Raw genomic sequence first — 14,773 nt, 5'->3', positions numbered from 1 at the left:
TAATCTCTGTGGAATACCCAGCCTCTGACCTGCTCTTATTAACCAGAGTATTTATATGGTTAGCCCAGTTCAGTTTCTATTCAATGGTGATCCCCTGCAAGGTGTTGACAATGGGGGATTCAGCAATGGTAATGCCGTTGAATGTCAAGGGGCGGCAGTTAGATTCTCTCTTGTTGGAGATGGCCATTGCTTGGCACTTGTGCGGCCTGAATGTTACTTGCCACTTATCAACCAAGCTGAATATTGTCCAGATTTTGCTGTGTTTGGACATGCACTGTTTCCGAATCTGAGGAGTCGCGAATGTTAAGCATTGTGCAATCGTCCGCTCACATTCCCATTTCTGACCTTATGATGGAGGGCTGGTCATTGATGAAGCAGCTGAAGATGGTTGGGCCCAGGACACTACCCTGAAGAACTCCTGCAATGGTATCCTCGAACTGAGATAATTGACCTCCAATCACTACAACTGACTTCCTTTGTGCTAGGTATGACTCAAACCAGTGGAGAGTCTTTCCCCTGATTCCCAGTGACTGCAGTTTTGCTAGAGCTCCTTGGTGCCCCACTCTTAAATATTCTCTTAATGTCAAGGGCAGTCACTCTCACCTCACCTTGTGAGTTCAGCTTTTATCCATGTTTGGACCAATGAACCAGTCGAACCATGTTTTGAGATCTAGAGCTGAGTGGCCCTGGTGGAACCCAAACTGAGTGTCATTGAGCACGTTATTGTTGAGTGAGTTCCGCTTAATAACACCGTCAACGACACTTTCCATCACTTTGCTGATGATCAAGAGTAGACTGATGGTGTGGTAATTGGCCAGGGTGGATTTGTACTGCTTTTTGAGGACAGGACATACCTGAGAAATTTTCTACGTTGCTGGGTAAATGCCAGTGTTGTAGCTATACTAGAACAGTTTGGCTAGGGGCACAGCTCGTTCTGGAGCATAAGTCTTCAGTACTATTACCGGAATGTTGTCAGGGCCCGTAGCCTTTGCAGTATTCAATGCCTTTAGCCATTTCTTGCTATCATGTGGAGTGAATTGAAGTGGCTAAAGACTGGTATCTGTGATGCTCGGAGGATGATGTGGAGGATGAAATGGATCATCCACTTGGTACTTCTCACTGAAGCTGGCTGCAAATGCTTAGCCTCATCTTTTGCACTGATGTGCTGGGCTCCCTTGTCATTGAGGGTGGGGATATTTGTGAAGCAAATATCTTAGTTTAGTTGTCCACCACCATTCATAACTGAATGTGGCAGGACTGCAGAGTTAAGATCTGTTATGTTGGTTGTGGGATTTCTTCACGCTGTATCGCATGCTGCTTCTGTTGTTTGGCTTGCAAATAGTCCTGCGTTGTAGTTTCACCAGGTTGACACCTCATTTTTTGGCATTCCTGGCGCTGCTTCTGGTATGTCCTTCGGCATTCTTCATTGAACCAGGGTTGATCCCCTGGCTTGATGATGATGATGGAGTGAGAGATATGCCAGGCCATGAGGTTACGGGTTGTGGTTGTGTACAATTCTGCTGATAGTGTCCCAGAGTGCCTCATGGATGCCCAGTCTTGAGTTGCTAGATCTGTTCAAAATCTATCCCGTTTGGCACGGAGCTAGTGCCACACAACACGATGGAGGGACCCTCAATGTGAAGACTGGACTTGGTCTCCACAAGGACTGTGTGGTGATCCCTCCTGCTAGTTCTGTCATGGACGTATGCATTTGCGAGATTGGTGAGGGTGAGGTCAAGTGGGTATTTCCGTCTTGTTGGTTCCCTCAACACCTACCGAAGACCCAGTCCAGCAGCCATGTTCTTTAAGCTTCTGCCAACTGGGGCAGTAATGATGCTGCTGAGCTACTCTTGATGATGGACATTGAAAGTCCCCACCCAGAGTACATTCTGTGCACTTACCACCCTCAGTGCTTCCTCCAAGTGATGTTCATGGAGGGGCACTGATTCATCAGCTGAGACAGTATGTGTTAACCAGCAGGAGTTGTCCTTATCTATGTTTGACCTGATGCCATGAGACTTCATGGGGCCCAGAGTTAGTGTTGAGGATTCCCAGGGCAATTCCCTCCTGACTCTATAACACTGTGCTGCCCCACCTCTGGTGGGTCATTCATTCGATGGGACAGGACATGTCCAGTGATGATGTTTTGGGCATTGTCTGTAAGGTATGGTGAGTATGACTGTCATGCTGTTGCTTGACCTAGTCTGTGGGACAGTTCTCCCACTTTTGCTCAAGTCCCCAGATGTTAGTAAGGAGGACTTTGCAAGGTTGACAGGACTGGGTGTGCTGTTGTTGTTTCCAATGCCTGGGGCAATGCCACATGGTCCGCCTGGTTTCATTCGTTTTGGACTTCATAGCGGTTTGATACAGCTGAGTTGCTTGCTAGGCAAGACAGGATTTTTTAAGATTCTCATCACGAGGTTTCCTAAAACCTGAAAAGCTGGAGTATACCGCTATGTGTAAAAGATGTATATGCTATGTGTGGAAGATCATTTCAAGACTGAGGATGACCGTAATCCTCCTCCTTATGTAAGCCTAGACAGTAAGCATCACTAGGATATTTGGCTGCACTGTATCGCGGCTGGTCCTATTCCTGTGTTTACGAAGTGTCACTCGCATGTCATTCCAGCAGCAGAGAGAAGCAAAACCATTGGTCATTCCTCTCCTTTCAATGCCTCTCATCCTGTAACCCAGGGCACTCAGGTCGACTGTTACCATCTCACTAACTCAGTTCAGTGATCAAATATTTGATCTTGGTCTTATGACTCAGCTACTCGCTCCACCTGACCCAATGGTCCAGCCCTCCTGTTTTGGGACATGATGGGGTATTAGCCCTAATTATGTGTTACTTTTGGCATTAGTTCAATAAATTAAAGTTTCAAGTTAAATTAGTGAGGATCCATTGCTAATAACTTGTAACTGAATGTAATAAATCCAATCTAATATAATGAAGGTGAAGTGCTGTGCTGCACACAGACTGGCTGATGGGAATTGTCTGTTTCAGTTCCAGGAGCAGGAGAGACTGAAAGAGGTGGATGCTACCTTGCAGCAAAAGGAGATACTAATCACGCAGCTAAGTGCAGAACGTGAGGGACTGCAGGCTGAGCTTTCTAAAGTTAAAGAGGAGCTGAACTCTAGCACAGAGCAGATTGAAAAACTGCTGGAGGTTGAACAGGTAAAAGTAATATTTGAAGAAATTAAGCTCTTTTGTATTCTTGCCTTCCAGCTGAACTTCATTTCAAGCAATTCATTTTGTGGGGGTGGGCAGTACGCAGGGGGAGGGGGTAGTTGAAGTCTGGGGCGGGAAAATGTGCAATGTTAAATTCCTCAGGCTAGACAGCAGTTGTTTTTAACTAATGCCTTGCAGTTTTATTCACACTGCTCTTTTCACTCACTCACACAAGTGTGCCTCCTGTTAGTTTTGACTGTCTCCAGTTTATGAACATATGAGCAATGACTAACAGGAAAAGACTTTCTTCATCCAGCTTTCCCACATAACTTTGTACACAATCCAAAAATCATGTGATCTCCCGGGGTGGTGGAAGACCAAGTTCAAAAGCGCAGCCAATTTGCGGTTGTAGGGCAGAGGGAACAAAGAATCTTAAGATATTCCTCTCCAACGCCACCAGGCCAGAGGATCATTCTGATAATCCCCTGCAGTATCCAACCTGTTGTAAGAGATGATTTCTGTCCCAGGCAGGAACAAGTGCATGCTTTGCCTGGAAGGAATTCAGGGAATTGGCATCTATGGCATGAGCTGATAATCTGTTCCAGAGCTCTGCTAGTCTCTGAAAAAAGACCCACTTCCTGATATCTTAGCCCAGACCTAGCATACAATTGTGACCCCACCACCCCCCCCACTCCAGTTGATAATTGGGACTCAGTTATCAACTCAAACTCAAGTTATTACTTATGACCTAGAATCCTTATTCAGATCAATCCCTAAGTCTCCGCTTCTCTAAAGTGTGACATAGTAACTATTTTAGCCTATCTTGATGACTAAGATGTTATAAACTGAGTTTGTCTAGAGGGTCTCCTCTGCATACCTTTCAAACCCTCAATTTAATCCACTATGTGCGAGACCAAAACTGGACTCAGTATTTGAGCTAAGGTTTGGCAATGGTCTTGTACAGGGCCAAAATATTATGCGTATCTTGTAATCAATTGTCCTGTGAATGTATCCTAATATCTTACTCATTGAGACTATCACTTCATGACATTGTTCATGAACCTTTAGAGATCTGTGCACTAGAATGCCTGCTCTCCGCCTCTCCTTATGATTTTCCCACAGGGTATATGAATATTGAGCATTTGCCTATATAACATGAACTTTTTCAAATTATTCATAATTTGCCAATCACTAGTCAACCCCCTTTCAGCAAGATTCACCAGAAGCAGATGAACTTTGCCTACAGTATTGCTCCTTGCACAAATCTTGGGATTATCTGGAAATTTGAAGATTGTGGCCCCAACACCTGTATCCAGATATTAATAAAAACAGTAATGAACAGCGGTCCCAGTACTGATATCTGTGAAACACCACTGTCTCCAAATAGATCAAAATCTGTCTATAACAACTTTCTGCCTACATCCTTCCAGCCAATTTTCATTCAGCTCAGTATATTACCACTTATGCCAGAAGCTTCAATGTTGTAGAGAAACCTTGTCAAAAGCTTTTTGGAGGTCCAGATAGAAAATAACTATTGGACTTCCCCATCCACCACCTTAAGACAATAAGACCATAAGATATAGGAGCAGAAGTAGGCCGTTCAGCCCATTGAGTCTGCTTCAATGAGATCATGGCTGATCTGATAATCCTCAACTCCCCTTTTCTGCCTTTTTTACATGCCCTCACTATCTCCTCATTATCTCTTGATTTATTCTCTTCTACAATATAGCTATTATTTAGGGGCTGATGGACTACACCCACCAGTGTTTTCTTCCTCTTATAAAAACAAAAAACTGCGGATGCTGGAAATCCAAAATAAAAAATACCTGGAAAAACTCAGCAGGTCTGGCAGCATCGGCGGAGAAGAGTACAGTTGACGTTTCGAGTCCTCATGACCCTTCAACAGTTCTGTTGCTGCCACCCCTGCTGAATTTTTCCAGGTATTTTTTATTTTTGCTTTTTCTTCCTCTTATTGTTTCTTAGCTCCACCCATATGGAATCTACATCTTCTGATCCAAGACCATTGCTTGCTGCGTACTTATTTCATCTCATACTCACAAGACTACCCCATCACCCTTTCCTTCCCCCTTGTCCTTTCGAAAAGCCACATACCCCTGAATATTTAGTTCCCAACTTTGATCTCCTTGTAACCATGTCTCTGTAATGGCTATACAATCATACCCATTAATCTCTATTTGTGCCGTTTCATTCATTTATTTTGTTCTGAATACTACATGCATTTAAGTAAAAAGTCATTAATTTTGCCTTTTTACCATTCTTTTTCACTTTGACCCTATGTGCTGCTTTTTTTCATGTTTGTGACCTTGGTGACCTCTTCAAAAATAATACCAAATTTATCAGACTTTTTTTAAAAACTGTGATGGGCCCAAATTCATCCTTCTCTGTCCAAGTAATATATTGCTTCCTTCATGATTCCCTCCAATATCTTTCCTATTGCTGATGTCTAGCTAATGGCCTCTAGTTTCTCAGGTCCATCTTGTCTCCTTCTTTAAAGGTGGGGACTACATTAGCATCCTAAGGTTTATTTGTTACCTACCCAACCTTGGAAGGTGAAAGAAGCACTGAACGTTGTAAATCACCAAAATGCCTCTGACCATAGTTCCCTGAAAGACATATTCAATATTACACATGCCATGCTAAGTGTGGAAATGCCATCGAACCAATGGTTAGGAATTACTTTCTGTCATAAAACAGGCAAGCTCTGGGGATTCAAGGAAAGTCCTAAGCGAAATTACCCTTCATGGTGCTCAGTTCCAGATATCCTCAGGCTAGAGGAGAAGTCCAGAACAAGGAGGTGCAACCTTATAATAAGAGCCAGGTTGTTCAGGGGTTATGTCAGAAAGCACTTCCTTCACATATGTAAATCGAATCCTCACAGCTGACATAGATTGTTGTCAGATAGGGATCTTGAGGGTTATGGAACCAAGTCAGGTAGATGGAACTAAGATACAGATCAGGTATGATTCAATTGAAAGGCTGAATGGCCAGATCTTGTTACTATAACTAATGCAATTAATATCAAGGATCAATAGATTCTATGCAAGCTACATTCCTAGTACATAGGATTACATGGATATGTGGCATAAAAACAGGCCATTGGCCTCAACCAATCCACGCCAACGTTTATGCTCCGTTCAAGCATCCTGTCATCTTTCCTCACCTAAATCTATCGTCGTTGCCCTCTATTCCCTCCTTCGTCGTGCATGTCCAGTTTCAACCATCCCCTGTAATAGCAAATTCCACATTCTCATCAATTTTTCGGCAAAGATGTTTCTTCTGAAGTTCCATTGGATTTTTTGCTGACTATCTTGCTTTGATAGTCTCTAGTTATGTTGTTCCCTACAAGAGGAAAATTTCTCTCTGCATCCACTCTGTCAAAGCCTTTCATAATTTTAAAGACCTCTGTTAGTTCAACCCTTGGCCTCATTCAGCCCATAGTGCCTGTATTGGCTTTTTGAAAGAGCTGTCCAATTAATCTCACTCCCCTATCCTTTCTCCATATCTCTGCAAATTTCTGCTTACCAAGTATATCCAATTCCCTTTTTGAAAGTTTAAAATTAAATCATCCATATGTGTAAACATTTACTTGAATTGCTGATAGCAGTTCTATCCTTTGGGGGCCAAATCCAATTGAGTGCAACAAATGGCTTTAGACCCTTCTAAATTTATTTTCTTTAAATCAAATGGGATGAAAAACCGTGTTGTCCCAATTTTTTTTAACCGCTATGGTTACGAAACATACATTTCAGTATGAATGTCAAATATTTGTTAACCATCTAGAAAATATTTTTTGGAAATACATTTTTAAATCATTATTTTGGAAAAGAAGACGATTTATTAATTACAGTTTCTTTATATCACAAGTTACAGGAAAGAGAGCCATAATACATGATACGGAAATAAAAAGCTGTTACACTCCTCTATTTCAATAATTACCTTGCACTACTACTTTTGAATATTAACTATTTAACTTTGATCAGGAATGGTAATATTATACAAAAACAGAAAATGCTGGAAAAATTCAGCAGGTCTAACAGCATCTGTGGAGAGCAAACAGAGTCAACGTTTTGGGTCTGTATGACTCTTCGCCATTGATGCTGTTAGACCTGCTGAGTATTTCCAGCATTTTCTGTTTTTGTTTCAGATTTCCAAGCATCTGCAGTATTTTGCTTTAATCTATGATAATATTATTGTTCAGCTGATTCTAAACCACAGCCCTGTAAGGAATTTGTTCACTCTTGCTGAGGTCACTTAAAGGGCTATGTCTGCTTCTGCCAACTGTATCTTTAAGGCAGCTGTGTGAAGTAATTTGTGTGCTACCCTTCTCTTTAACATTATCTTCAGCTGACATGATGAGTAATTTAGCATGTCCATGCTTGTAGTGTGTTAGAAACAAGATCTATGTAGGGAAAGAAGTACTTTCTGCTCAGAGTTTAAAAATACTGCTTTTCCTCTCCTACCAACTCTCCCCCTCAAAAGGATATGCAGAAACATTGTATAGTATACCTTGTAATAAACCACCTTTTTTTTAAACTTATGGAAGTTAGAACTCTTTCTTCAGAAGTTATCAAGGGGACATCCTGGCCATACTCTCTCGGGTTTATTGCCTGCTGGTATTTTGAAATAGTTTGGGAGGGTCGGGGTTGGGGTATTTGCTGGCCTGAAGCTACTTGCATCTAGAAAATCCAACCCTTCTTATCAGTTGAGCATACAGCAGTTTTCAGCCAATAAAAGATGACTCGATTAACCTCTAAGTCAGAAGGAATTATTGATTTCCATAAAAATTATTGGCACAGTTAAAATTGCTTTATCACCATTATAAGCATCACTGAAAGGACAGAGAAAGGAAATGCTGGTATTTTGAATAGATGAACAAAATGCATTTTTCTTTTTATTACCCCTTTCCCACCCTACCCCCAGACTTTTCAATTTCCATAAACATCAGTATCTCACCTTATAAAATAGGCTGTTTGGTCAGTGATTAATTTGCTGTGTGTGATACTTTGTGAGCAAATTGGCTGCCACATAAAAACTAACAGCAGTCACAGCGCTTCAGAAGTAATGCATTGAATGTAAAGCGCTTTTCAATGTCAGAAAGGCATTATAAGTTCTTTTTATTGCTTTAATATAAAACATTTCAATGTTGGACTTGACTTTTAAACAGCTTACTTTTTCATTGGACTTTATCATTGCTCCTCCACATACAAAATCATATGCTTAATCTCATCGCAAAATGGAAAGCCTTAGACTGCACACTTTCATTTCCCACACCCCCTTCTTCCCCCTCCACTACTGCCCATTGGGTGGGAATTGTTAATAAAGGGTAACTGACGTTCAGAGAACAAAGCAGATGATACCAAAAGTAGGTAATTAACAACCTTATCCACATATAGTTTTGATACAGATCTGAAACTGATTTTCTACTTGTGTGTACAGTCGATCAGGATCTGTAACCAGTTTCTCAGTTTTGAGCTCATAACTCAATGGCACATCCACCGACCCATCTAGCAGCTAACTTTGGACAAACAAATTTCATTGGGCTCCATTAGCTGAAAATGTCACCATTTTGAGGAACTGCATCTATTAAGTCTAAATTTTAAAAAGTGACAAACTCTGAATGAGGGGCTACTCCTAAAATGTTACATTCTGTTTTCACAGATGCTGTATATTCTGGCATTTAGTTTGTCTTTCAAATTTCTAGCATTGTTGGTTTGTTTGTTTCTGTTTTTAAGTGTAAAATTTACTGTGAAAAGCATCCTAAGTGTTTCTGTTGCCAAATACAATTAGAACATTTAGATGGCTCACTGGAAATTTCTAGTGTTTGTAGTTTAATATTATAACATAAAGATGCTACAGTTTGGTTTTGAGCAGGACACACCTGCAATTTTGAATTGTTGGAAAACTTTTCATAATTCTCTATATAGCTGAATGTAATTGGATGCCTCATACATTTCTTTTAAAGGAAAAAGACCGCACCATTGCTGACCTAGAGATCCATATCCATAACCTGAAAACTCAGGTGAACCAACTGCAAGAAGCCTTAATGCAGCAAGAAGAGGAATTAGCAAATCGGGCAAAAGAAGTAGAAGATTTGAGTGAAAAATATCATAGGCAAGGATTTGAATTGCTGCGATTGTCCAATTTAGAAGCAGATAGGCCACAAGTCAGTCCCTCAAATTACAAAGAAACTTCACAGACCGTTATTCAAGATGAGTATCAGCCATTTGTCTACAATCACACTACTAATGAAAGCTTGTTGAGTTCTCCAGAGGTGATGAGAAAGTATGAGGAAAGTCTGGAATGGATGAATGGACTGCACTTGAGCAGGATTTCTGAAATCAGTGGTGTGCACAGTGCTGATGTAGAGACAATGCATAGCAGATCACTTGGACTTGGGAAAGATACAGATGGAGAGGACCAGAGCATTAACTCTGCAAAAGACAAACTGCATGGGCGTTCTCCAGCCACATCTGATTATGCACATTCATTCGCAAACTCCTCTGATGCAGCGAAGGTGAGAGAGGGGGAAAAAAATCAGTTTTGAAACGTTGCTCTGATTCACTTTTTTTCCACTTGAAATGTGGTGATTGAATCAGCCACAGCATTATATAATCCTCCTGGTGCACTCTTTTAGGATGCTGGCCAGCATTTTAAGTTTCCTCTTCAAACCTTGGTTTTTGTTGGGTGCCTGCTATTGATCTTAATTATATTTGATTCAGATTTACTGTTAGCTTCTTCCACACTTAGTACTCTGCTTCTATAAAAGTGCTTGTCACAGTGATACTGAACAGAGATTTACAGGACAGAGCTGGAAAATTAGACCATACTAAATCACTGCATTTTGGGGCTCTAGCACCAGTCCAGTTGTGAGGGGCTGATATTTCTATACTTCTGTGAGTGATTTGTATCTGCTTTGAGTCAATTATATGTTGTGATGCTGGTTCTTCTGCTAAGTGCTTCAGCCATTGTCAGAAATTTTTTCGATGCTTTTTAATCTAGGATGAATAGAATGTCACTTTTTTTTTAAGATTGAAGAGAGACATTCTTAATGGTTTGCATTTTTTTTTCCATAGGTGCAAAGTGATGCAAAAGTAGAAGTAACACTGACAGCCTTACAGGAAGATGTGGCATCAACAGTGTCAATCCCTGACTGGATAAGCGATGGTTGTGGCAGCAGTAAGTATGCCATAAAGAACACAAACCAGAACGTTTTCCCCATTCTCACTAACAATTCATACTCTATACAAGAAGCAGTTGTTATTCCTCATGTAAGAGCATATTGATTCTCCATGCACAAGACTGACATCCAAATGGAAAGGGAACATGGAAAGCAATTAGGGTCCTTGATAGCTATGTTAACTCCCCTACTTCCATTGTCTAATGTGGGTTTCAACCAGAGTGTGGCAGCAGAGTGTACCATCTACAAGATGCACTGCAGAAACTCAGCAAGGCTCCTTCGACAGCACCTTCCAAACCTGTGACCTCTACCACCTAAAAGGACAAGGGCATCAGATGCACGGGAACACTACCACCTGGAAGTTCCCCCCCAAGCCACACACTGTCCTGACTTGGAACTATATAGCCATTCCTTCACTGTCGTTGGGTCAAAAATCCTGGAATTCTCTTCTTAGTAGCACTGAGTGTACCTACACCACTTGGACTGCAGTGGTTCAGGAAGGCAGCTCGCCATCACCTTCTCAAGGGCAATTAGGAATGGGCAACAAATGCTGCCCTAGCCAGTGACGCCCATATCCTGTGAAAAAAAATTTTAAATGTCTTATCAGTCAGCACTTTTGTCCAGATTCACCATCTAATTTCAGGTTCATGTGGCAGATATTCCGCCTCTTGTAGATGTTAAAAAGGAGGACTTGATTGAATTCTGTCCTTCAACGTTTAAAAATAAAGTTGAAGCCCTTAAGCTGTTTCTCTCAAGCATGTAGGACAACAGAATGTTAAGGACTACTTGAAATGCAGATGAGCTTACCTCAGAATGCATCTGATAACCATTTTTCAGTATGATTTATTCTTAGGACGAAGATTAAATGTAAATAGATTGCTAATGCTTCATGTGTTTGTAGAAAGACAGTTATGCTTTAGATTGGATAAGTTCCTAAGTCACAGTGTTGGCTCTCTGTGACCAAACATGGTAGTTCAATTTAGTTAAATAAAAGCTAAATACTGCAGATGCTGGAAATCTGAAATAAAAAGGGGCTGGAAAAGCTCAGCATCTGTGGAAAGAGAAACAGAGGGTGGGATTTTCCAGCCCCACCTGCTGCTGGGATGGCCCGGTCCCGCCGAATGTCAATGGACTTCTGGCTGGGCCGGTGAATCTTCCACGGCGGGTCCTGCCACTATGGGACTGGAAAATCCAGGCCAAAGTTAACGTTTCAAGTCCAATATGACTCTTCTTCAGAACTGAAGAGAGTTGGAAATGTGATGGGTTTTATGCTGTTGAATTAAGGAGGAGAGTCAGGTGGAACAAGAAGGAAGATCAGGGATAGCTTGGAGGGTGTGAGAGATTAAATGACAAAGATATCATGGAACAAATGGCAAAGGAAGTGATAATGGTTGTAGTAAAGAAGCAAAACATTGGTCCAGAGTAAGTGTTAATGGCAGAATAAAGGACAGCAATGTGTGAAAGCAAAAATGTGAAAACAATAGGCAGACTGGCACTTGGCCAAAAAAAAATTAAAATGGAGGACAGAATTCATGGTTTGAAGTTGTTGAACTCGATGTTGAGTCTAGAAGGCTTGGAAGCTCACACTTGCATTGGGCTTCACTGGAACACTACAAGGGTAGAAATGTGAGCATGCAAAGGTATGAATTAAAATGGCAAACAGCTGGAAGACACATAGAAACAAACATAGAAAATAGGAGTAGGAGTAAGCCATTTGAGCCTGTACCGCCATTCATTATGTTCATGGCCGATCATCCAACTCAATAGCCTGCTCCCGCTTTCCCCCCATATCCTTTGATCCCTTTCGTCCCAAGAGCAAAATCTAACTCCTTGAAAACATACAATGTTTTGGCCTCAACTACTTTCTGTGGTAGTGAATTCCACAGGCTCACCGCTCCCTGGGTGAAGAAATTTCTCATCTCGGTCCTAAATGGTCTCCCCTGTATCCTCAGACTGTGACCCCTGGTTCTGGACTCCCTCACCATTGGGAACATCCTTCCTGCATCTACCCTGTCCAGTCCTGTTAGAATTTTATGGGTTTCTATGAGGTTCCCCCCTCATTCTTCTGAACTCCAGCAAATATAATCCGACTGAATCTCTCATCGTATGTCAGTCCCGCCATCCCAGGAATCAGTCTGGTAAACCTTCACTGCACTCCCTCTATAGCAAGAACATCCATCCTTAGATAAGGAGACCAAAACTGCACACAATATTTCCAGGTGTGGTCTCACCAAAGCCCTGTATAATTGCAGGAAGACATCCTTGCTCCTGTACTCAAATCCTCTTGCTATGAAGGCCAACAAACCATTTGCCTTCTTTACCGCCTGCTATACCTGCATGCTTACCTTAGAGTCATGCTTGTGGACTGAGCAGAAGTGTTCCACAAAACGGTCACCAAATCTCAGTTTGGTCACCTCAGTGTGGAGGAGACCACGTTCTGATGGGGGAATGCAGTATACTAAATTGCAAGGAATACAAGTGAAGTGCTGCTTCACCTGGAAGGACTGTTTGGGGCTGTGGACATGAAGAGAGAGGAGGCAGTAGGGTGGTTCCAACTCCTGCGATTGCATGAGAAGGTGCCATGAGAAACAAATGAGGTGATGGGGGTGATAGAGGAGTGTACCAGTGTGTTGCAGAGGTACCGGTCCCTTCAGAATGGGAGGGGTGGGGAAAATGTGTTTGGTGGTGGTGGAAATGGTGGAGGACAATCCTTTGAATGTTGAGGTTGGAGGGGTGGAAAGTGAGGACAAGAGTTCTCTTGTGGTTCTGGGAGGGAGGGGAAAGGTGCGAGGGCAGAAGTGCAGGAAATAGGTTGAAGTGCCATGTCATCCACAGTTGGGGGAAATCTTGGGTTGAGGGAAAAAGACTTGTCAGAAGCATGGTTGTGGATGGTAGTATCATCGGTGCAGATGAGAGAGAAACGAGGAGAATGGAACTTTGAAGGAAGTAGGGTGTGGGGGAAGAGTAGTCAAGATAACTCTGCAGATTGGTGAGTTTATAATGAATATTTGTAGGCAACCTATCCCCAGAAGTAGGGACAGAAGCTAAGTAACAGATGGGAAGTATCGGAGATAGACCATGTGAAGGTGAGAGAAAGGTGTAAATTGATGGAAAATAGATTAATTTTCCAGCTTCGGACAAGAGCAGGAAGTGACACCAATACTGTTGTCACTTATATTGGGGAAAAGAGTTAGGTGGGAGCCTAAGTAGAACTGAAGCAAGAAGCATTCCACATACCCTGCAAAAAGACAGGCATAATTACTGCCTGCGTAGGTACTCACAGCAATACCTTTTATTTGTAGGAGGTAAGACAAGTTCAAGGAGAAATTTAATTAAACGATGAGAACACAATTCAGCCAGTCAGTGGAGGCTGCTGGTGGATGGGGATTGTTTGTGCCTCCATTCAAGAAGTCCTGTGGAGGGGGGAGGGAGGTGGGCGGGAGGATGTATCGAGATTGGACATAGTGAAGAGGAGGCAGTTCAGGCCAGTTACTGGAAATTGTTGAAGTGACACAGGATATTGCTTGCACATGAGCAGGGGAGAGACCTCATCCTGAGTGAGACACAGCCAGAGTGAGTGTGAGCATTGGCAATTTGGTGCACAGTGGGAATTCGGTACAGAGGGGAAGAGGTGCTCTTTGCATTTTTCTTTGCTATCCAACTTCCTAAATCTCCAGAGAGTGGTCTTGCCCTGCTGCAGCAGTAGAGGATACAAGGGAAAGGAATCACTGTGAAGTATTGGGTAAGGTCGGCTAAGTATTTACTACTTAGTATTCTATTTTGGAGGCTGATGAGGGTGCTGGTTCCTCCAGGGCGTGCAGGCAGAGCCAAGCTTCTTGCATCACAAGCAGCCTGTCTGTTCGGGAAGGGAGGAAGAGCGATAGTAATAGGGGATTCTACAGTCAGGGGACCAGTTAGGCGCTACTGTGGCCATCAACGTGACTCCAGGATGATGCGTTGCCTCCCTGGTGCCAGGGTCTGAGATGTCACTGAACGGCTGCAGGGCATCCTGAAGGGGGAGGGTGATAAGGCAGAGGTCATGGTACATGTTGATACCAATGACATAGGTAGAAAGTGGGATGAGGTCTTGCATCAAGAATTCAGGGAGTTAGGCAGTAGACTAAAAAACAAGACCTCTTGGGTTGTAATCTCTGGATTACTCCCAGTGCCACGTGCTAGTGAGCTCAGAAATAGGAGAATAGTGCAGCTGAATACGTGGCTTAAGAGTTGGTGCAGGAGGGAGGGTTTTAGATTCCTGGATCAATGGGACCGTTTCTGGGGAAGGCGGGACCTGTACAAGCGGGATGGTCTACATCTGAACCAGAGTGGGACTAACATCCTTGTGGGTGGGTTTGCTAGTGCTGTTGGGAGGAGTTTAAACTAATTCGGCAGGGGGAGGGGACACA

General features: G+C 42.5%; 1 protein-coding gene across 8 annotated transcripts in view; it reads left to right on the top strand.

The window, feature by feature from the left end:
- Positions 1 to 14,773, top strand: part of pcnt (pericentrin) — a 316,492-nt gene that overhangs the window by 215,368 nt on the left and 86,351 nt on the right. For all 8 annotated transcript variants that reach the window (XM_041200682.1, XM_041200684.1, XM_041200683.1 and 5 more), the window contains 3 exons: positions 3,005 to 3,175; positions 9,153 to 9,704; positions 10,264 to 10,366. In XM_041200682.1, the coding sequence (XP_041056616.1) occupies positions 3,005 to 3,175; positions 9,153 to 9,704; positions 10,264 to 10,366 (826 nt within the window). The remainder of the gene's footprint in view (positions 1 to 3,004; positions 3,176 to 9,152; positions 9,705 to 10,263; positions 10,367 to 14,773) is intronic.

The sequence above is a fragment of the Carcharodon carcharias genome, chromosome 12 (assembly GCF_017639515.1).
Source record: "Carcharodon carcharias isolate sCarCar2 chromosome 12, sCarCar2.pri, whole genome shotgun sequence".
Classification (NCBI taxonomy): Eukaryota; Metazoa; Chordata; class Chondrichthyes; order Lamniformes; family Lamnidae; genus Carcharodon; species Carcharodon carcharias.
This window is presented reverse-complemented; position numbering and strand designations above follow the sequence as displayed.